The 23,590-nt window shown below is 50.9% G+C and overlaps 1 protein-coding gene across 1 annotated transcript; it reads right to left on the reverse strand.

Moving 5' to 3' along the window:
- Positions 1-324: 324 nt before the first annotated feature.
- Positions 325-20,371, reverse strand: ANKS6 (ankyrin repeat and sterile alpha motif domain containing 6; the record flags this gene model as incomplete). The annotated part of the gene is made up of 10 exons (XM_008051714.1): positions 19,873-20,371; positions 14,676-14,720; positions 13,815-14,019; positions 12,498-12,604; positions 10,598-10,746; positions 9,103-9,301; positions 8,293-8,342; positions 5,187-5,390; positions 2,326-2,479; positions 325-494 (listed from the first exon to the last, which is right to left on the reverse strand). Coding segments are annotated over exons 1-10 (1,776 nt in total), but the record flags the coding sequence as incomplete, so codon positions are not given.
- Positions 20,372-23,590: the final 3,219 nt, after the last annotated feature.

Consider the following 23,590-nt stretch of genomic DNA (forward strand, 5'->3'; position numbering starts at 1 on the left):
TTACAGACTGAGCCACCAAGCCCAGCCTGAACCCACACTCTTATCCTTCCACTCTCAACCACGAACATGTGTGCAATACGAGGCTGGATGACCTGGGAGCTGCAGGAAGTAGGTGCACACCCTGGCATCTGTGGCACCTCAGTGTCCCTTCCACCTGGAGATGCAGTGACCGATTCAGTCCTTCTCAGAAACCCAGAATAGCAAGCTGGAGGGGGCCTGTCTTTATCCCATCCTGTGACGGGAGCACCACCCACACTCCCCAGCATGTGGGCCACGTTAGGACAGAATCTGTGACTACAATAGAAGTGGACGCATGACAAGTACCTTGCTGCCGGGAATGCTGCTGCTTGCAGGGGAGGCTGGAAGCTCAGATGGGCTGGATCCTGGCGCTGGCCCCACAGGACTTGACCGATGGTTGGGCTTCTGCTCGGATAAGCCAGCTGCTTTTTTCCTCTGGGCAGCGATTTGGGACAGGACACTATCTATGCTGCCGCCTAAGGAAAGAGATGGGAATGAACACCACAGGCAGAGAGCGCCTACTCTGACACAGCGGTGTGCTGACCGGGCTGGGGCCTCGGTTCCCAGACTCCCTTCTTGGCATGGCTCAAGGTCAGGTCTTGTGGACCACAAGAGAGCTTTGTGTGAGAAGCAAGGGTGGGTGTCAGGCAGCCACACTGCTGAAGTGTCACGGCAAGAGAGGGAAGAGGCAGTGCAGACGAGACCCAGTACATTGTCCTGTCCCTGTGCCACGGCCGCTCGTGCCGCCCCACCCGGCACAAATGTGACGCCCTGCCCAGATCCCATGGCAGTTGGCAGCTGCCCACTCAGTCACACCAGGGCTTCAGGAGGGCCGGTGAGTGATTTGCCCTCATGCTCCGACACCCTCAGTTACTCTGCTGACTACTATCACTAACTCCAAGATACACGGAGCACTGTGCTTCCCTGATGGAGCCTGGTTGCTATTCCCCTGTCCCTGCTTCCCCAAAGCCACTGGTAACCTCGAATCATTATGAAAGGAAGGAAGTGGTGACACCCAGGGCTAGGATGAGGGGAGAGCTCAAGGAAGGACACTAGCCACTAATATTTAGAGAGGATTTTACTACTACCAGGTACGGTTGTGAATACTTCACATGTATCAAAAGACACATCAAAAGGAAAACTCACTCCCTCAGTTGTCCTGACTCTAGGGGACTCACGCCATGGAAATCCCCGAACATGCAGGCAAACATGGAAGCACGATGGCATCACTCAGGGAGGCATTACCCACAAGAACAAACACCTAGCAACAGCCTTGGCTTCCAAACAGGGAGCTAGTCAAACAAACTGTGAGGCCTCATGTGAGTGGAATCCTGCTTGGCTATTAAGAAGATGCTGTAGACATATGCACACAGACATAAAAAGGTGCTCACAATCTAGCAATATGTGGGGGGGGAAAAGCAAGTCCCAGAGCAGCTCCTAGTTCAGGAAGGCACGTGGTTCCAAGAACAGGCTCTGAAGCCCGGCTGCCTGAGTTCAGGTCCTGCTCTGCTACTTCGTGGTTGTGTAACCCCAGGCAAGTTATCTAACTGTCCTGAGCCCCAAACCCTTCATCTGGGGAAATGAAGGAGATAATTCATTTAATGGGCTTGGCACTGTGCTTGGCAAATACTAAGTGCTCAGTAAATAATTACTCCTTTTTAATAAATAATCAAAATATGCATAAAAACACTTTGTAAAAAACGTGCTCAAATGTTAATGATGATCCCTAGTGGGTGAGATCACACCTTGTTTTGATCCTCTGGCTTATCTGATCTTAAAGTTTTTTCCACAAGGAGTAGGGTGGCCTTCCTACAAAGCTGGCTGTGGTTAATCCCAAAGTACCTTGGGGAGGACTAGAAAGCAGGCTTAAACCCAAAATAACTTCAGGGCATTCTGGTTGAGACCTAATTGCTACCAACTTGCTATGTGACCCTAAACAAATCTCTTGCCTAGTCTGGACTTCAGTCTCCTCATCTGTTCGATGAAGGGGCAGAATGAGAAGCTCTTTAAGGTTTAACCTTCGGGGGTTTTAAACACCATGAAAATGCCACACATTCCTCTTAATTTCTTGCAAAGTCTTATACAAAATTATAGACTTTATTTCCCTCCCTCTCCATCCACCCTCACCCCTAGGGAAATGCATAAAAGGAACAAGGAATTCATTGAAAAATCCCTCAGCCACATCAAGGAGAAAGCCTCAAGTGTGGTCCTTGCTGGGACAGCCTGCAGCCTGAGGATGGGAGCAGCTCACTCTGTGAACCCCAAAGGCTGGTCCCACTCCCCGAGAGGTCAAGCCCAGCTACCCACCTGAGCGGTTAAGCAGCTCCCCACCGTGCCGTCCCACGCCCCCAGCTCCACTGGAACCACCCGAGGAATGAGGCGAGTGGTTGAAATTTCCAGAATTGGCAGGAGAGGCTGGGCTTCTGGAGAGGCTTGGAAACTTGATGGGCCTGATGGGAGTCTGCAAGAATAAGGAGGGCATGGCGTTCAGGGTTGCTACTCCCTCCAGACACACCGGGTAACAGTGCAGGGATCCCCTGTCCCCATCTGGTGTCCCCCATCCAGTAGAGCTCACCTAGCCCAGCGAGGACGGAGCCTGCCAGGAGTCCCCTAGGAGATGGAGCTCACGTCTGTCTGCTGACAACCTACCCATTAGCTCTGTGAGCCCATGTCATGCCATTTCCCACTGGCCACCTTGCTTTCAGTCTCATTCAACTCCAGTGTCTTCCAGGGAAAAACCTAACCACGTCATTCACTGAGAAACTCCAGGAGGCCTCATCACACCCAGGATAAAATCCACCCCTCAGCACAGCCTGGTCCTGTGACCAGTTTTCTAAGCCTGCTTCTCCCCCTGCAGGTCCATCTGCCTGGAACGTGTCTCTTCCCCGCATCCCTCATGGAGCTTTCCCGGCTCCTCCATGCCTGGTGCCAGTGACCTGGCCACGTCCTCTCACTGCACCCTCCCTTTCACTTGCTCTGCTCCTGACATGCTGACTTTCTTTGGGTTCCTTGTAGATGCTGATCCCGTCTGTGCCCCAGGGCCTTTGCCCATGTGGCAGTGCTACAAGGACTGCCCTCTCCCCACCCTTCCCATGGCGGCCCCTTGTCCTATAGGCCTCAGGTCTCAAGGCTTTCCTGCCTAAATGGCCGAAGGCAGGCTCCCCCAACGTGGCTGTGCTCCCTCCCAGCACCCCGTTCATTTGCACCACAAACCTTATCACAACTTGCAAGTGTACATCTACCATTGGTTGCCGTGTGTATCAGACCCCAGTGGACTTTCAGTTCCATGGACTCTGCCCTCTGCTGTAGCCCCTGCACCCAGTTCTGGTCTCAGCACAGAGAAGAGAGATGTGACTGAAGGTGCAATGGGCTGAGTGGTTGCCCCCGAAAAGATACACCTGTGTCCTAACCCCAGAACCTTTGAACATTACCTTATAAGGCTAGTGAGTGGATATCACAAGTGCTTGCATGAGACGTGTTTTAAGTTAAGGATTCTAAGAGAGGGAGCTCACCCTGGGCTCTCTAGGTAGGCCCCAAATGCAACCACAGACATCCACACAAGGGAGAGGGCAGAGGGGATTCTGACAACAGAGGGGGTCATGTGTCCACAGAGGCAGAGATGGAGCAATGCAGCCACAAGCCAAGGCAAGCTGAGGCCATGAGAAGCTGTAAGGGGCAAGAAACAGATGCTCCCCTAGGACATCTAGGAGAGGGCGGCCCTGCTGACCCTGTGGTTTCTGACATCTGACCCTCAAAAATATCAGAGAATATGTCTCTGTTGTTTTAAGCCTCGCAGTTTGGGGTAACTTGTTACGGCAGCCATAGGAAACTAAGACAAAGCTTCAGTTTGAGTAATCCTAAGGGAGGGACAGTATCAGATCCTGAGGGCCCAGAACGAGAAAAAAAAAATGTCTGCTAAGTGAGCAAGAGAGAACACGACAGCAGAGGCCAGAAGCACACATTCTCATATCCTCCAATGGGAAGGAAACTCTTCCCCAGCCTGTGAATCCCAGCTCAGAGATCACTTCTTCCTAGAGGCCTCCCCTGACTGCCCACCACCACTCCCACCTCACAGTCGACCATCTGATACTCCCAGAACACCTTTACATGGCTCCTGCCTTGTGCTCTGTGTCTGTGTCTTTTCAGCCAGACCATGGCCTCTTCTTCAGGCAGGGTCAGTCTGGCAGGGCCACATGGAGGCGGGGCTCAATGGATGCTTGCTGAGTAAATGACAGTGATGGTGATGTACTGCCCCTCTGGGATTAGTGAAATTCTCAAGAAAATGTAGCCACAGAAAGGGTCTCGGGGGTGGTTCTGTAACTCCCCCCACATTCCAACCTGACAGAGAATAGTGGACGAAGCGCAAAACCTGTCCAGCCTGTTTTGAGAGCATCTCTAGGTGCCAGGCCCTTGGACTCCTGCCAGCTGCATGCTATCACAACAGCCCTGGGAGGCAGCAGTAAGTGCAGGAGTTGCCTCATCTCACAGACAGAGACAGAGAGCTTGAGTCTCTCTGATCACCTAGCACCAGGCAGCAGGGGCAGTCCTGTCCTTGCTTTGCCTAGTCACTGCACTACAGTATTGACACAGGCTACAACAGAGATGATCTCCCATATGGATGGGCTGCCTCAGGACACAACAGAGACAGGCCAGGGGACATGGAGTTAGAGGCTACTGTGGTCAAAGAGACAGAAGGCATACTTCTTCTAGAAGCAAGAAAACCCCAGTAGCGTACACAGTTGCCTCCTAATGTTTGCTCTTGGTTGTGGGCCTGAGCAATAACGTAGCGTACAACTTAATTAAAAGCCAAGAACCTAATTTCTGGTCCCAAGCTCACCCCCACCTGGCCGGTGATCTTCAGCAAATGACTCCCTGTCTCTGGGTCCTAGTTTCCTCATCTGCTAAGGGTAAGTTTGGATTAGACAGATCAGGTCTTCAAACTGTGTTCCTTGGAGCTCCAGGGTTCTACAGAAGAAACAGATGTCCCCCACCCCAACATTTTAACGTTTTACATGTTGAGTGGCTTCATTAGACTATATCGTTCATTCAAAAGAAAAGCCGCAACCCCTCAGGATACATCTGTCTGAGGTCACTCTGTCTGGAACACACCATGGTCTCAGTGAGGAATCAGCGACCTTTAAAAAAAGCGTGTTAGCTGCACGACTTACAGTATCCATGCTCCCGCTGCCTACAGAGTGGCCCCTGTTGGCTCTCTGGGGCAGCACAGTCTTCATGGGGTCTGCCTTCCCATTGTGACATATCCGGGACCGACTGGAACTCCACAGTTCAAAACTGGAAGGAGGTAAGAAGGGGGGGATGACTGCTTTCAGCTTGTCACTCGGGAGTCTGGTGAAGGGGGCTCCGTTTCGAAGCTGAAAAAGATGGGCTAAGGGTTAGATGAGCCCAAGAGGGCTCCAGCTTTGGGGAAAGATTCCAGGTTCTTCCTGCGTCTCAGAGTATCGCATCACCATCCACCCTTCCACCCAAGCCAGGAGCCCAGACAGCATCCTCGGCTTTCCAACCACGCAATGTCTACATCTACTCTGCCCCAATCCTGGCTTTTCTTGGATCTATCCACAGCAGCAAGATGAGGACAGGGCAGAGGGGACAGAGAGCCAAGGACAGGCAGGTGAGGGTGTGCTGTGAAGGGAGGCAGAGAGACTGGGAGAGCACAGAGGAAGGGCACCCTAACTGCAGTGAGAGGGCAACTCGGGAGGGACTGAGCTGGGCCCAAAGCACAATGCAGGCGAGCCCAGTGAGGACAAGAGGGGCATTCCAGACCCAGTGAGGAGCCAGAATGTGCAGAGCTGCGAGACCAGCATGGGCGGTCCTGAGGACTGGGGGAAGAAGAGAAGAGGATGAGGGGCCCAGCATGCCCTTTCCTGCTGCTGACTTTTTCAACTGTAATTGAATTTCAAATCTTGGGATCCATATAAAATCCACACAGTGATGGCTGTTGGATCGTCAAGGAAAAGCCTTCACACAGACCATGCTCACCTTAATTAAGAAAAGGCAGTGAACTTGGTGCCAGATGGTGCTTTGCAGGGATGGGCATCCCACAGCTAAACTCGCCTCGGGAGCCACGCAGGCGGGCATCTCCGCACCAATGGCTGCGCACGTCCATCAGCGGGGTGGCGGGGGCCATCCCCAGCCACTGCGGGGCGGGCTGGCACATTGGCACCCTCTATAGGCCACGAGCCGCCAGGGCAGGAGGGCATGCCTCTGCATTCCCATACTGGCTGGGCCCTGCCTGTCAGTCTGTAAACAAGTCTCCAAACCTCAACAACCTCATCCAGAAAATGGTACGCCGGCAGGGGGGTTGGATGGACGCGCAGAGCAGCAACAAACCACCATCATGGATGGGCCTTTTCACTCCCTGGGGAGAATCTAAATTGTGGCAACCTTTCTGGCAACCAATGACATTCATGCCCTTCGACCCAGGAATTTCATTTCTAGATATGTATCCTGAGTAAATAATCAGGCAAGTGGGAGAAACTGAGTATAAGGACACTCCTCCAAGGTGCTAAAATAATGAAAAACTAGAAACCCCAAAGTCCAGCAGGTCAGCCTTGGATAAAGAGAAACACTGCCATGATGGAATGTTCTATCATGCAGCCATTAAACATGATGTGGCTAAAGGGTGCTTAATGACATGGAAAAGATGGCCATGACAAACTGTAAATGAATCGGGTTCAACACAATGGGGAGGATAATAATAGTGCCAACCTCAGGCAGTTGTCGGGGATATTAAATATGTTAATAGTGGTTAGGATTTAGAAAAGTGCGGTGGTATTTGCTATTATTATATATGTCATGATATCATATCCATAGATGCTAAAAATGGATTAGGAAAAATAGTCAAAAGATATATACCACAAAATGCCAACTCTGATTATACCTGGGTGTGTGATCAGGGATGAATCTCAATGTTCCTTCTTTACTATTTTACATCTCCCCAAACTTCTTTAATAGCATTTCAGTCTTTATATGGAAAGTAATTATTGCTATTTATTAACATGATCAAGTGTCAGGTGGCAAAACCTCCCACCATCCATGTTAGAGCCATCAATTTACACTTGTTGGCATGGCAGGGTGCAGTAGCTGGTGGGTCAGGACCCCTCGCCCGGCTCTGCAGTTCCTGATGCCGCCCGTGCCTTCTCTGCAGGCACCTCAGCTCCCATGTCCTCTCCAACACCACCCTCTGCTGGCCAGCGTTAGGATCTTAGCGCTAAAGGGACTCCAATTCAACCTACCAGGCTCTCATTTCAGAGGCGAGGAACACAAAGCCCAAAGAGGTGAGGTAACATTATCCAAGGCCACACTGCAAACCTATGCAAGCACTATGGGCCAGGCACTATGCCAAGAACTTTCTGGGAATTAGCTCATTTAAAAACCATGACCACAAGGGGTACCGTCCCCTAAGTCAGAAACTGCAAGCCATTGCGTAGTACCTCCTTCCAAACCTTCCTTGAAATGACACCCCTGATGAACAAAGACCAAACTAAAGTTCCCAGCTTGCTATGCAGCGTGATGTAGTCATGTGACTAAATTCAAGCCACTGTGATATAAACAGAAGCAGTATGTGGCCGTTTCTGGAACACTTCTTTAAAGACTGCGGGCATGCGCCTATGTCTACCTCTTTTCCCTCATCTCTCCTACTGCTGGAATGAGGCAATGATGACCAGAGTTCTGGCAGTCACCTTGGACCAATGGTAACCTTTGAAATAGAGGTCACACGAGGGACTAAAAGACAGAAGAGACTCAGCTCCCTAACTCCATGGAGACTTGTACTAGTCCTAAGCTTTGTTTACTTGAAATAAATAAGCTGCCATCTTACTTATGCCACCGCAACTCGGGAACTTTCTGTTACAGCTGACCCAAATCCTGATAACATCTCTCGTTTAGAGATGCAGAAACCGAGGCCTCTCCCAGGTGGGAAACACACCCTCCTGTCTGACTCCTCCCCCTGGCTCTCCAGAGCCCACAGTGAGTCTCCATGTCCAATGCTGCCCATCCACTCCTTCCCTGCATCCCCCACCCCCCTGAGAACAGGACCAGGGCTGATGTCCAGCCCAGTACCAGCACAGCTGTATTCGTGGTTCAGGGCTGCATCTGTTCTGCCTCTTCGGTGCCACAGCTGAAGCCAGTGCTGCTACACATTCTGGTCACCAAACCCACCTGTGCCCATCACAAAGACAGACACATGTCCACATTCCTCCTTGTAAATCAATCAACTAATGACCTGAGATGCTTTAAGAAAAACTCCGCACTCACCATGGTCGTCAATAAGGCATCTTCCTTTTCTCCTCTCGTGCTCCCAGGACCTGAGAGACAAATGGAAGTTTCCTGAAATGATTTCCCCCCTCCCCACCATGTCCACAATTTGAGGATGAGTGACCAGAGTGGCCTTCATCCTGGAAAACCAATTCTCCTGGGTGATTAAATATTTAATAATAATTGGTATTCAATATTCTAATAGAAGGAAAGCATTTAAAAGGTATCTCAGAGCATGTTTTCAGCATTTCCATAAACCATTGCCGTGCTGGCTCAGACCGTGGTACACCCAGCTCAATAGTCTGTCTCAGACAGTGGTGCCAAAGAAGCTTATCTGGGTATGGAGAACCTGATTGTCAGAAGGGATCTTATCAGTATGGGACTATTCTTCAGCAAGCTGACAAAGGTATCTAAGCTGCTGAATACCTCTAGTGATGGGGAGCTCACTACCCCACCCCTGGGAATTCATTTTATTTCAAGATTCTTTCAGTGCCACAGACCCATCACATTTGAAAGGTGAGGGAAACAACTTATCAAAGGCAAGCGAGAGGCAATGGCAGATCTGTGGTTCCTCCGCAGAGAGTGGGGGACAGGAACCCGGGGCCCTTGCAGCTGGCTGTTGCTTTCCCATTCTATCACGCTCACAGCAGTTGCGTCCCTGCCTAAGTCTCTTCTCTAGCAGACCAGCCTCTCTGCACAAGTGTCACTTTCCAACATCATCTCACCCCTGACACCAGCCCAGGAGATAGAACAAAGGATACAGGTTCAGAGCACTCAAGAAATTCCACTACACATGCAGCCTTTTCTTACCACAGTCTTTGGTCACAGGGACCGCGTCTGGGAATGCAGAGCGGCTTGTCTTGTCGTGGGGGGCTGCCCTCATTGTGGAGTCCAGAGCTGGCTCCAGCTCATCAGAGAAAGGCAAAGGCTGGTTGCTGGACAGCCCGCGGGGCAGCGTCTGCATCAGTTTGAGCTTTCGGAACCTATTAGACATTCTGTTCCACCAGGACTGCCAAGGGGAACGCAGGGCAGGGGTCATACTCTAGGAAGAGCAAGAGGAAAGCGCCAGGATCTGCCCAGTCCAGGGATACCTCACATGTGTTTACTCTCCCCTCTCCTGGGCCCAGGCAGGCATTACCAATCGACCACAGCTCCCAATAAGCCATGGTTGCTCACTACATGCTTCCTGACCTAATCCTCAGGAGGTCCTTTCCGACAGACTGGTGGTGGCAGTGAACCCCACTTGTTATGCTTTACCTCATCTATCTCCCTCTTGCACAGATTGAGAAGTGGAAACCCAGACAGGAGTGCTGAGTGCTCAAGGTCTTACAGTGAGACAGGGACAGATGTACAGAGGTAGCTCCAAATCCCTTGACATCTATCACTGCATAACCTCTTCTTGCTATTCCAGTGACAATATGAGAGGTGCTGGGGTGTCTATACCAAGGCCTGGGCCATCTGCTCCTCTGACTGATTCCTCCCCATCTAGAGAGAGGGAGGCGCTGCCTCCCAAGGACCACTCAGAGGTTACAGCACAGCCAAGAAAGGAATCTGTGAGGGCTGGGCCTGCGGAGACAGCAGGATTGGGAATGAAGGATCTATGTGATGCACGCTTGGAGGAAGGACACAGGAGCACGAGTCAGCAAGGCACATGAAAGGAATGCCGAGGCTGCAGGTCAAAGAAGTTGCAGAGCAGGGAGGACAGCAGACAAGGCCAGGGTTTTTTGTTTTCTCAAGCATAAGTTTGATTTCAAACAAGTAGAGCATGAAGTGAAGATGAGAAATCCAAAGAGAGAGTCTCTGCTTGCAGTTAGAATCCACAACTAGAGCTTGTTTCTGGTGTTTCCAGGAAGCTGGCGGGGCTGTGGCCTGTGAGGAGACCCCAGAGTGGCACATTCAGCAAATATCCTGCACAACAAAGCAGAGGCGGCACACAGATGCCCCGAGAAGAGAAGCCCTTGGTTTGGCCAGCTCAGTGCTGTGCCATGCAGATTTTTCAAAAATTCCCTATACTTATAAATTGAGATTATACATTGAAATCTGGATTTCTGGTTTTTCCTGAAAGAAAAGGAGATCTAGAAGCAACATGGGCCCACATTCTTACAAAGCAGCCACTGCTGTACTCGTGGTTATGGTCACTGTGGTTTCCCTGGTGCCCATTATTCCTTCCTGCTCCCCACAGCTCACCCACCAACCCTGGTGGGAGCCCCCAGCTTAAAATGGCCCCGGTGAACAGGAAGTGGCAGGCTCCCCTGTCCCCCATCCCCCATGACCTTTGAGCCCCTGAAGACAGGAAGAGGCAAACCTTCAGCCCGCCCTTGTCATCAGGCAGCACTGGGATGCTCCAGGGCTGCCGGACCTTCGAGTGGGGCAGGGGTGGCTGGGGGCTGGGCCGGCCTTTGTCTCTGTTCACCTGCATGCAGACAGATGCCAGCAGTCGAACAAGTTCCGTGTCTATGGACACAAAAGGCAGTGTTTTACCTGCAAATATGTCTGTTGGCCTTGGGGGGAGGACCCAAGAAGACCTCTGTTAGCCTCAGAACTCGGCCCCTGCAGCTCCAGGGACTGTGTCACTCCAGAATCAAGGCATCTGCCTCTCATCTGATCTTCTAAGATGGCAACTACAAGCCAACAGGGCTTAATCTACAGGACCAGAAAGAAAAACCAGATGCCCTCTCCCAAGAGGACGGTAGGGGACAGCATACTGACAAGTGCAGGCTCTACAGCCAGGCTCAAATTCTGCCGCTGCCCCTCCCTGGCTGTGTAATTAACTGCAGGTAAATTACAAAGCCTCCCAGTGCCTCTGTGAGAGGGTGACATTAGTACCCTCCACAAAAAGTGTCTTGAGGACACAAGGGAATTCCTTTAGAGCAATACAGTAAGTGCTTTAAAAGGTTAAGTATTATTAAGTTATTATTAACTCAACTAGGTTATTTTGGAAAAGCATCTAGCAAGACTGAGAACTATTAACAATGATTTTCTCTTGACGACTCTCTTCTCTCTCCAAGTGTTCATTAACAGGCATGTGTTTCTTGGAAAATTTTGGGCAAAAACTTCATTTAAAAACCACCAGGAGAAAAAAAAATCCACTAGGGGTAGATTGTGTTACTAGGAAAGGGAGCTGAGGAATGGGAGGGAGTGAGGGGCAAGAGGCAACTGAAAGAACAAGCATGTGGCAGTCCAGCAACAGGGCTGGAGACTCCGCTTCCAGTAATACAAACACTTGGCACACAAGGATGGTCTCCGGCTAGGTGGAGTGAGATCACTGGCCTTGGGGCAGAGGACCAGCCCTCCAGCTGGGTCAGGTCGCTTCGCTGGTCCTGGTTGCCCCATCTCGTCCAGAGGACGTGAAGTTCTACTGCCCCTCTCAGGCCTCTTCCAGGATCAGCCGGAACCAGAGTGCACCTGTGCAGGGCAAGCCTGCAGCGGGGAGTGTGCAGAGCGTGGCCACACCGCCATGAGGAGGGCGCTAGAGTGACAGCAGGACAACTCACTTGGGGCTGCAGAGGTGAAAGTCCTCTCTCTCCCCACAGCCAGCAGCTGGGATCCCAGCACAGGGCACAGAGCCTTGTGGGTCAGAGGGCCTCTGGGCATCTCCTCTCTGGGCTGAAACTCCAGGGATAAGAGAGATGCCGGATCAGAGACCCTGGCCCTTAAGCAGACTAAGTGGAAGCCTCAGGTCCCAGAAGAGGGCCTGCCACAGTAGGCGAGGGCCAAAGGGGAGCAGCAGGTGCCAGCCGGACACTAAGACAGATGGGGGTAATAACAGCGACATCCTCAGCGCAGCATCCTTGACCATGAAACCTCCACCTGCCCAATTAAGCCAAGGGGGTCACCCATTCCCTCTCCTTCTGCCTATCAGAGGGGCCACTGTGTTTCCTCCTGAGTCACTCGGCATCTGGCTATGAGGAACAGATACCATTCGAGGGCTTGTGTAGACTCCAAAGCCAGACACACGCCTTGTTTGGCTTCCCTCTTTGCAGACTCCTAGAAGGCTGGTGCTGGAAGAAGCCCAGCGCCTCCCCAGGAGGGAAAGTGATGAGCCTAAGGTCGTGTGGTAAGCTCCTGACACTCGAGTCTAGCTTCCCCCACCCCCTGCAAATAAGCAAGTGCTTAAAACACAGTCCATGGAGGAGACAGTTATCTTGATTCCCATCTAGACCAAAGCTGGGCAGGTTTACAGCCCTTCCCTTGGAATCACCCACCAGGATCATTCAGCAGCATCACTAGGTCAAAGGCTGTATACCCATTTTTTGCACGAAGGGTGACATCAGCTCCTTGGTTTAGTAGATACTTGACAATTTCTTTATTCCTGGGGAGAAAAGAAAATGCCAGAGTCACTCACTGAAAGCAAACACATGGTTCTGCTCCTCAGTAATAATCCCAGCACTTTAGGAGGCTGATGTGGAAGGACTGCTTGACCCCAGAAGCTAGAGACCAGGCTAGGCAACATAAAGAGACCTCATCTCTACAAAAAATTTAAAAATAAGCCAGGTGTGGTGGAGTGTGCCTGTCGTCTCAACTACCCGGGAGGCTGAGGCTGCAGTAGGCTATAATCATTCCACTGCATTCCAGCCTGGGCAACAGAGTGAGACCCCAACTCAGAAAAAAATAAATAAAAAAAGGATATGGAAGGGCAAACAGTCTAACATCCCATCATCTCCTACCACTCAGGCAGGTTAGACGCAATAGGATTGAAATCAAAGCCTAAATGTTCCCTCCATGGACAAAACGGAAACTGAGGGCTCTGCCCAAGAAACACTCAGCCACCTCAACCCCACACTGACCCCACTGTAGACCCCATTCCTCCCACTGCAAAGCAGAGCCTCTCCACTGGGAAAGCCTTATGCAGACCACGATGTTAATATCGAAGTTTGTAATCAGGTAAGGAACCAAACTGCTTCTAGATGATGCAGAAAAGTGATCTGGTCACCTGAAACAGAGCGAGGAAAGAGCCAGACCACTCAGCAGGTACAAGACGTCTGCCCCAAAGAGGAGGCCTCCAGGAGGGTGACAGCTCCGCCTGCTACTGCTAACGATGCTACCCTGTCCTGCTACTCCTGATGATCGGACAAGAAGGGCTTTGCAAGCACGGAGTAAATGCAGAGGCCCATTCCAAAGGAAAGGGTTAGGAGGGGTCTCACCACCCCACATCACCAGAAGCCCACAGCACGAATGACCGTGTTCGTTTCACGTAGGGCAACTTAGGGAGGCCACTGTGTCTCCGTGTGGGAATCCCAAACAAACCAATCACACTGTTCAACTGAAACCCATCTATGGAAACACCTTTCTGCATAACATGCTCCTGCTGCTTGGTTTTCAAGGCCACTGGTGACTCTGGGGTGGGGTGACAGGAAGTCTGGACACAGAAGGGTGGGGATGCAGGATAAAATGAGCCCATACCACTCTCATCATGGCTCAATGTCTTCACAGCCCTGGGGTTTATATGCGGCATCTCAGGACCAGAAAAGCCCAGCAGAACCCCTGTCTGGCTCACGGATGGGGGCGAAGCTGGCACTGACCCATGGTAGGTGGCCTGCATGAGGGCTGTCCAGCCATGCGCACTGTCCTGCTTGTCGACGTCGGCGTGCCTCTCCACCAGGAGCTGCACCAGAGGCAGCTGGCCCGTGACAGCTGCCAGCATCAGTGGGGTTGCGCCGTCCCCGTTGACCAGATTTACGTGGCTGGGGTCTTCGTCAGCAATCTCTTTGACCAGCTGGAAGTTTCCTACAAATGAAAGCAGGAGTCCGGGTGACCCATGAGCCTTGCACCACAGGCCGACTTACTCAGATGGTTCGTGGGACAAACGTTTGCTGACCCTGCTTGTGCAGCGGGCAGCTGGGCATCACAGGGGCTCCTAATAGGGGTCAGAGACAGCCCCCATTCCATGAAGGGCAGGGGCAAGCACGCAAATGGAGAGCACTGCTCACTAAAAGACAGAGGTATTGCCAGTGTCTTCAGAGAATAGATGAAGAAAGGCAGCAGACACACAGAAGGAGAGTCCAGATCTCACTTGAGCGTGAGGATCAGGGAGGGTTTCCTGGAGGCAGGGTCAATATCAAGACAAAATTTTAGGCTACAGAGAGCCCTTTATCACACAGAGATTGGAGTGGGTAGCTGCACAGAGACATTTCAGAGATAGGAAGAGCTAGGGCACAGCTACAGGTGTTTGGCTGGAAAGGTAGAGGGGCCTGGGAGGCCATGTGGAGCCTGTGCATGGAAAACCACAATAAATACCACCTTCAGGACCTGAACTTCCAAACACCAAAATGCCTGTTCTTCCTCAGCTGCTCTGGGTGACCTTGAAAAGGATTACCATATTGGGGTGGGAGAATGTGGCCCTGTGTTCTTAAACACCCAAAAAGATTTTCTAGAGCACTTACCCATTTTCAATGCATGGAAAATATCAGGTCGCCTTTTCTCCTCATCTAGGTAAACAAAGATTTTAAAAGTTAATCACAGAAAGGTTTAATATAACAGAAAAGTTACAAGGGTGTGGCAAAACAGCCTAGCTTTAAAAAGGATCTACTCCTTTTTAAAGGAGCAATCTAATGGGAGGCCTACATAATGGATGAACCTAGCAGCCCTTCTGGAAGGTTTATTTGCAAAGAATGTCTGAAAGCACCTGGTAGGTCACATGCCAACAAAACACGAGTGAGCACAGATGGCTGCCCCGAGCCCACACAAACCAAGCAACTGTTTTGAGGCACTCCAAACTTGGGGATGTCCTTTCACAGGTATATTGAAAAGCATGGGCTTGGAAAATCTACACTCCTATGCAAATTTTAAAAACTAGCAATGATTTTTTTTCTTCTAGAAACTAAATGTACAATCATAATTCTGAGGCACAGGACCTGAGACACCCAGCAACTAAGCTCAAAGGAGGCCACAGCCACAGGCAGCAGAAGAGATGTTCGTGTGAGCCTTCCTTCCCAGAGAAGCGTGTGCACACACTCCCTGCCTGGGCCTCAGACACGGCTGCCCGCAGGCAACCACCCACCCGGATGTCTCCACGCCAGCCCCTGCAACCCAGCCAGGACCTTCCCTCCTGCCAGCACTACTGGCCTCACTGCACCTCCCCACATGCTAGCCCCTCTCTCAAGTGCTCCCCCCACACCTTCCTCCAAACTCAGGCCCACAGGTACTCCGTTCCGTGGCAGAGTGACATTCCCACAGCGAGGACCTGCCAGGGGACCAAATGCAGACCTTCCTGCCACCTTTAACTGTCCCCAGCGGTGGAGGGCCAAAGGGCATCTGTGGCTCTTAGCTGACTCAGGCAGCTGGGAGGGAGCTGCAGCCCCTGGCAAGGAGTGAGCACATCTGAATTAAGCACGTGGACATAACGTCTACCTTACCTGGTTGTTGCAGGGATCAAATGATAACATTAAGTGGGAAATGCTTCCAAAATGTTAAGGCCTCATCGAAACAGCAGTTATTTTTTTTTTATTGGCAGCCAGCAATCAACCCAGTAAGGTTAGTTACTTAACTCCAGAATCCTTTTTTAATTTTTAAATTTTTGTAGAGGCAGGGTCTCACTCTCTTGCTCTGTCACCCAGGCTGGCCTCAAGCCTCTAGCCTCAAGTGATCCTCCCACCTCAGTTTCCCAAAGTGCTGGGATTACAGGCGTGAGCCATCACCCCCAGCTCCAGAATTCTTAATGGGAAGTAGAGACACTGCCATAGAACCAAGTGTTTAATTTTGCCTGTGAAATACTATCCAAAAAATGATTCTCCATTTAAAAAATGATGCCATATGCCAGGCACAGTGGCTCACAGCTATAATCCCAGCACTTTGGGAGGCCGAGGTGAGAGGATTGCCTGAGCCCACGGGTTCGAGACCAGCCTGGGCAACTTGGCGAGACCACATCTCTACAATAAATTTTTTAAAAATTAGTCAAACATGGTGGCATGTGCCTGTAGTTCCAGCTACTTGAAAGGCTGAGGCAGAAGGTATCACCTGAGGCCAGCAGGTCGAGGCTGCAGTGGCAATGAGCATGCCACTGCACTTCAACCCAGGCAACAGAGTGAGACTCTATCTCAAAAAACAAACAAAAATATATGCCATATGCTCCTTTAAGTATTTGAGTCAAATTTTCTGGGGGCTAGAATCTTCTCATGCCAAGACCTTCTGACAGAAAAGAGTTTGTCCCCTGGTTGTAGTGTTTGCTGCTAAGCAACCATCTGACCATCAGGACTGCCAGTCCAGCCTGACCCCAGGAGGCTGGGACAGCTGATGCCAAGTGACCTTGGACTGGTCCCTTCCTTGCTCTCGTCTTCAGTTCTTGCATCTCGATCTGAGTCATCCCAAGGACCCTGCCCCATCCCAAGAACCCTGCTGACCTCCACACCACAACCACGTGATGAGTTTATGGGCAGAGGGCATGTCACAACGATGGTTACAACATTAAGGATACTGTCCCACTACTAATGGCAGGGAGAAATCGGGGGCCTCCAAGGCCCTGGTGGGGGTAGACTTCCCAGCATCTCACAGGAAGAGCTAGGGCCTACCACTGATATTTAATAATCTTTGTCGCTATTAACAGCACAGACGTGGTCCTTGCCATCAGCCTACCTGCGGCTCTGCCCAGCACACACACTGAACCCCTGTAGTCTGCTACAACCCTGCCTTCTCAAGGCAGCTGCACAGATGCCAAGTTTGAAATAGCAACCTGCAGCCGGGCTCGGTGGCTCAGCCTGTAATCCCGCACTTTGGGTGGCTGAGGTGAGTGAACTGCCTGAGCCTGCGGGTTCGAGACCCGCCTGGGCAACTTGGCGAGACCTCATCTCTACAATAAATCAAAAATTCAGCCGGGCATGGTAGCGCGTGCCTGTAATTCCCACTGCTCGGAAGGCTGAGGCGGAAGGATCGCCGGAGCCCACTAGGTTGAGGCCGCAGTGGCCGGGAGCGGCCACTGCGCTCCAGTCTGGGTGACAGAGTGAGACTCTAACTAAAAAAAAAAAAAAAAAAGAAATAGCAACCTGCATGGTCCCAACTCTGCCGCACTCAATCCCTCGCCTTGCCCACGGCCTACCCTACTATAGGATTTAATCTGTTGATTTCCTGTTTATTGCCTGTGTCCCCTATAGAGGCCAAGGTCTTCAAGGGCAGGGATTCAGATTTCATTTGTTCACTGGAATGGTGCCTGGAACATAATAGACAATAAATATCTGTAAGATGACTCAGTGAATGTGTAAAAACATATAATAACAGCTTCCATTTACTGGATGCTATCCATGTGCCAAGTGTAAAACACTTTAAAGGCTATGATCTTACTACTCCTCACAAAAACCTTACAAGGCAGGTGCCTTTATTATGCCTACTTTGTGAAAGAGGACACTAAAATCCTGAAGGGACAATCAACATGCCCAAGACCATCCAGCTACAGAGTGGGAGACTTGAGCCCCAGGCAGGGTCTGCTTAATGGGGATCATGACCTGGTCCCGATGGAAGGCACAAGATCTGACCCTGTCAAACAAGCCAATGACAGTAACAGTAATGGGTAACGCAAGTGCTCCCTCTGGGTCAGGGATGATCTGTGTCATCCCCACAGCAGTTCTGTAAGCAGGTGTCATTCCTGCCACCCACGTGCACACAAGAAAACAGGAGCTTGGTGAACTCAGGCAACTGGCTCAAGGTCCCTCAGCCAGCAGTAGAGCCAGGGTCAGACCAAGGAGGTGACTATGGTCATGTCCACCAATGAGTCTGCTGTGTCTTGGGGAAATGAGGGCCTCCCCACCCCCGGGTGTCAGGACAGTCCCTAACGTGAGGCCTGTCAGGGGCTAAGCCCATGCCGACACTTTGTAAGGACTCCAGACTCAGAAGCTGTTGGGAGCCTGAGGAAGGAGAAGCACACAGAGCAGAAGGGGCCCAGTCTGGCCGTCACACACTGGCCATGAGATCCTCAGTTTCCTCATCAGTAAAAGGGGTGCTCACCCTCCTCAGAGGGTTCCTGTAAGACTGAGGGAAGATTCAGCATGGCAGGCGCATGCTGGGCACTGCAAGGACCAAAAGGACAGATCCCTTCCCTATCCCTGCCACAAAAACAAACCAAACCCTTTAAAGGAGAGCAAGAGCCTCGTATCAAGGAGAAAAAAAACAAAACACTTGTCCTAGGAGACTGGAACCCTAATTTCTAATTGCAACCCTTTATTAGGACGTAAAGCTCTACTAGGCTAAGCACCTCACACACCAGAGGATAGCTTATCTGTTACAGTCATCATTACACCCATTTCACAGATAAGGAAAGGCTCAGAAAAGTCATGTGCTCACCCAGCTCCTAAAGTCCCTGCAAGCAGTGCGGCTGGGCAGAATCACCTCAAGGTGCTCTTCCCATGGAATCCTTGCCTCCTGAGTGTCACCTACTCAGCTTTCAAGGGTATATGGCCTTTAACCAGTTTTTTCCCCTTTCTGGGCCCCAGTTTTCCAATCTGTACAAGGCAGGAGGTCTCCAGGCTTCTGATAGGTCTTCCTAAACTTCACGTCTTTTTCCTTTCTGTTGGGGTGTCCTCTTCATTTTTGCCACCTCTCTGTCATTATCCATTTTTAAAACATGTTTACTTCAGACTTGTTCTGATTGGATGGTGTATTTCTAATAGGCATTTACCAAATTTTCAGCATCTTTTGATTAATGGTACTATTGTCTTTCGATGGCAACATTTCAGGTCTTTTTGGCTGAACTGTATGAACGCACCCTCTGTAGTTCTTTACCAGTCAGCACTAGATGCTCATCTATACTGCAGCCTGACTGCCAGTATATCCTGGGCTAGCTCAGTCCTGACGCGGAAGTCGGACCCTTCACATACAGAGGGTACCAAGGATGTGTGTTGTGGTCCTACTGCACATGATGATTTCTGAAACACAATCTGTCCTGTGGCAGATGTGTTAAGGATTAACTTTAAATGCCAGAAAGATGGCAAAAAGAAAAAGCGACACACTGGTAAGTGTTTTTTTAAAAAAACAAAACTCAAAAGGGGGCTAGTTTTCACTAATTTTATGTGAATTTGTCTTTAGGTGTGATTGCTGGCAGGTTAGGCACACTGTTCTGGAGTAGGGGTTGGCAAACTACACCCCATGGGGAAACCTGCCCTGCCACCTGTTGTTATCATGCTAATTTTTTGGCACATAGCCACACCCACTCATTTACATATTAGCCGCTGTTTTCACTCTAGCAGAATTGAGTACTGTAGGTTCAAAAGAGACTGTATGGCCCACAAAGCCTAAAATATTTACTATCTGGCCCTTTACAGAGAAAGTTTTCTGACCTCGTTCTAGAAGGAGATCAAAACCACTTGCATCAGAACCAGAGTGATCTGGATAGGGAGGAGAGACTTTGCTACATAGGTTTCCAGACTCTTCCCCAGAGCTACCAGGCCAGAATCCCTGGAGGCTGGGCTGGCCCAGGAGCCTGCAAGCACAGGCCCTCCCAACTAATTCTTAAGCACATACAGCCTCAGTCTCACTGGTCTGCAGGGCTGGACTCGGATTTCTGCATGCCCCTCTAGTTGGGCAATCCTTGGCTTGAAACACATAAACACAATTTGGGGTCCTCGGTGAAGCCATGGTTGGAGGGTGCAGCCTGACCTGTTTTGGGCCTGACGGTGGTCAGTGGGTCCAGGTAGTCTACAAGGTCTCTGTGCTTGCGGTCAAGTGCGATCTCAAAGGCCGTCTTCTCCAGCACACTGAGGTGGTCAGGGTTGGCGCCCTTCTCCACCAGCTGCTGAGCCACACCGAGCCTCCCAGTGAGTGCAGCCAGCATCAGTGGGCTCCAGCCCACCGTCCGGGCCACGTGGTTGGGATCTGCGCCCCACTCCATCAGCAGACGCACCACGGCCTCGTGCCCGTGCTGGATGGCAGCCATCAGGGCTGTGATGTCCAGTGGCTCGTCCCTGCTGCTCCCTGCCCCCAGCTGCTCGCCCGAGGGTTGGGGATGGTCCACAAAGGCACCTGCTTCCAGGAGCAGCTTCACCACACCCAGGTGGCCGCCCCGAGAGGCCACAGTGAGCACACTGGCCCCTAGTCGGTTCTGGGCGTTGACATCGGCCCCATGATCCAACAGGAGGTGTGCCACACTCATGTGCCCAAACCTGCCAGGAAGAGGGAGAATTAGTGACACCAGACACAAAGCACTCACAAGGAGACAGCTTATACACTCATTTGTCACAAATTATTAAAGTCATAACAGCTGCTTATAATAAAAGGCCTTACTCTGGTGTCAGCCACTGTGCTACCCACAGATGCAGCATCACAATGTGAGTAACTGCCCTGCTGAGGGGCAAATCCAGCTCTCCTACCCACTAGCTGCACGACCTTGAGAATGGAGCGTAGCTTCTTTCTGCCTTCATCTCCTGCTCTGTTAGCTGGGGATACAAATGCACCTACTTCAATAGTAGGTGAGGAACGAAGGAGTTAATATATATAAAGCACCTGGATCTGTGCCTGACCACAAAAAGCACCCCATCAATGCTAGCTACTATAACTGTTGCCCATTCTATTAATATATTACACAATGTGCCAAGGCGGCCCAGCTGGTAAGGGGTGGCATCGGGGTCAGAACCCAGGCCTGAATCCTGTTGTCCTTACTTTCCCCCTACACTACGCTGCCTCCTACATCTCAGAGTTCATCTCATTCTGCTTTACAGGCTGGGAATCTGTCTCCCTGCCTGTGCTCGGGCAGGGCCACGTCTGATCCATTTCTACCCTCCCTAGCCCCAAACACACGCACCCATGCCAAGAGGTGTGGCACGGCTGTGGTCAGTGAAGACGGCTGGGCACTGAGCAGAGGCCTGCTGCCACCTGCCGGCAGGAATGTTGGCTACAGGCGATTGGGAATCCGGCCTGGGCCAGACAGTCATCAATGAAGTTGGAGCTAAGGCCATACTGAGACAGATCTGTGCCTACCAACTCTCTAATACCAGGAAAAGGAAACCAGTTGCCTCTTCCTAGCAAAATCTCTTCCTTCTTTCAACACCAGAAGGCAGAAAAGTTCTGTTGTGCAGCATTTCTGGAGGGCTCAGAGCTGAAAGGGGCCCTAGACTAACAAGGAAACAATGACAAGAAGGGGGCTGACTAGCCCAGGCTTTAAGGGTCTGCAACACCACCGTCACATGTGCACCCACAAGGCAGCTTGCTGAACTTCTCCACGCTCAGTCCTCCTTTCTGGGAGCAGCCTGTCCGCTTTCTCCAAGCCCAGGGCCTCCCTCCCAGTGGAGGCAGAGCCAGGACTGAACTCTGAATACCTTCTGGGATGTGAACCTTAACATCACGGGTCACCTCAGCTGCAGAGCCGGAGCCTGGTGAACTAGCTCCATGAGTGCAGGGGGCTGGGCCTCCCTGCCTTGTCTCCAGAGCAGAGAGGGGGAAGTCTACCTGAAAGCAACTCAAACGCAGAAGTTGCACCCAGCCTGTCTCCCAGCCTCCAGTCCTGTTCCCTCCTGCCCACCCTCCATGCAGTCCCCCAAAATGATACCCTCAAAACCTAAATCTGATCGTCCTCCCAGCTTCCCACTGCGACCAAGGCCTGCCCGATCTGCTGCCCTCCCTGACTCCCCTCCTGCCTTCCCACCACCTCGCCAGTTCTATCCCTCCCTCCTAGCCCCACTGCCATCCTGCCCCTAATCCGAGGCCTCTCCTGTCCTTAGCAACTCCACACACCCCTTGTGCTGCTTCCGGGTTCAGCTCAGCTCTTACCCCCTCTGCACAGCTTCCAGACCAGCCCCCACGAAAGCAGGTCAGTGCCCTCTCCTGAGCACCACCACTCCTTGCTCTCACCTCAGGCTGCACCTGGGTTCTATTTCGATGAGAGTCCGTCTATCCCACTCGACTGTTGGCTCTTCAAGGACAGGACGGGCTTCCACACATTCTTGTTTTCCCAGCCCCTAACACAGTGCCTGACCATATCTGAACTCTGTAAATGTTGTCAAATGAATGAGTGAGTAAATGAACGCATAAGTGGCAAAGGCACGTAGGGGAAGGTCCAGGCATGGGCAGTTTAAGTGCCTGAAGAACTGTTGGGAGTAGAGACTGTAAAGAGATTATGTTGTCGAGTCAAGCATGAGATAAAAACCTAGGATAATCCCTAGCAGCTAGATTATGGTAGATTTAACACACGGTACTGTCACATTTTTTATCTCATTTGATCTTAATGAACTCTGAGATAAACTCACTAATTTCCATTTCACAGATGAAGAAACTGAGGATTAGAGTGGAAAGCAATTAAGCCAAAGCTTCTCAGTTTTAAAGTGACAAGAGCCAAAACTTAAACGTGGGACCCTAAAACTCCACATCTCAGTTCTTCCAGTATATACTCTTTACATAAAAACAAACGGACTGAACTGGAGCAGAAATACTGAAATTTGAACTGTTTTCTGAACTCACAGGTAGCCTAAGAGAGCATTCAACCATGCTGAAAATATAAAAGGACTGCACAAAGACTGAGATAATTCAGTAGAGGCTAAGTTTCTAATAGGCAATTACTGGAGATGAGGATGCGAGGGGTTTTCTGAACAGGGGCTATGATTACAACCAATTTCAGCAATTAACACCTGTGTTTAAAGAGTTGGCACACATTCTCCCCACTCAGAGCACTGGGTTGAGAGTCCAGCTCTGCCCCACCAGCCAGCAGGGAACGAAGGGCAGGACAGTAAACACCACACAACACTATCCCTTGGACAGAAGTCACTATCAAATCTGGCAAGTCATTTCCTTGCTGCCAACAAGAAGAGGTGAACTATCAGTTATAGGATTCATGGTTGGGAGCACAGGCTCTGGGTCACCCACCTCGGTGTGAATCTGACTCTGCCACTTACTAGCTGTGTGGCCTTGGGCGAGTTACTTAACTTCTCTGTGCCTCAATTTCTCATTGGTAGAATGAGGATGACAATAGTATCTATTTCCTAAGGTTTATTTTTTAGAGATAGGATCTCATTCTGTCACCCAGACTGGAGTACAGTGGCGTGACCATAGATCACTAAAGCCTCAAATACTGGGGCTCAAGGGATCCTCCTGCCTCAGCTTCCCAAGAAGTTGGGTTTATAGACACACACAACCATGTCCAGCTAATTTTATTTTTTGTGGAGCTGGGGTCTCACGATGTTACCCAAGTTGGTCTAGAACTCCTGGCCTCAACGATCCTCCTGCTCTGGCCTCTCAAAGCACTAGGAGTATAAGCATGAGCTACCATATCTGGACCCTTCCTAAGCGTTGTGTGAACTGAATGAGTTAACTCATTTAAAGCACTTAGCACAGGGCTTGATATAAAGTAAGTGCTGAACAAAGGTCATCTATTATTCTGAGATTAGGA

The sequence above is a fragment of the Carlito syrichta genome, unplaced genomic scaffold, assembly GCF_000164805.1.
Source record: "Carlito syrichta isolate Samal-C Ts95f unplaced genomic scaffold, Tarsius_syrichta-2.0.1 Scaffold226607, whole genome shotgun sequence".
Classification (NCBI taxonomy): Eukaryota; Metazoa; Chordata; class Mammalia; order Primates; family Tarsiidae; genus Carlito; species Carlito syrichta.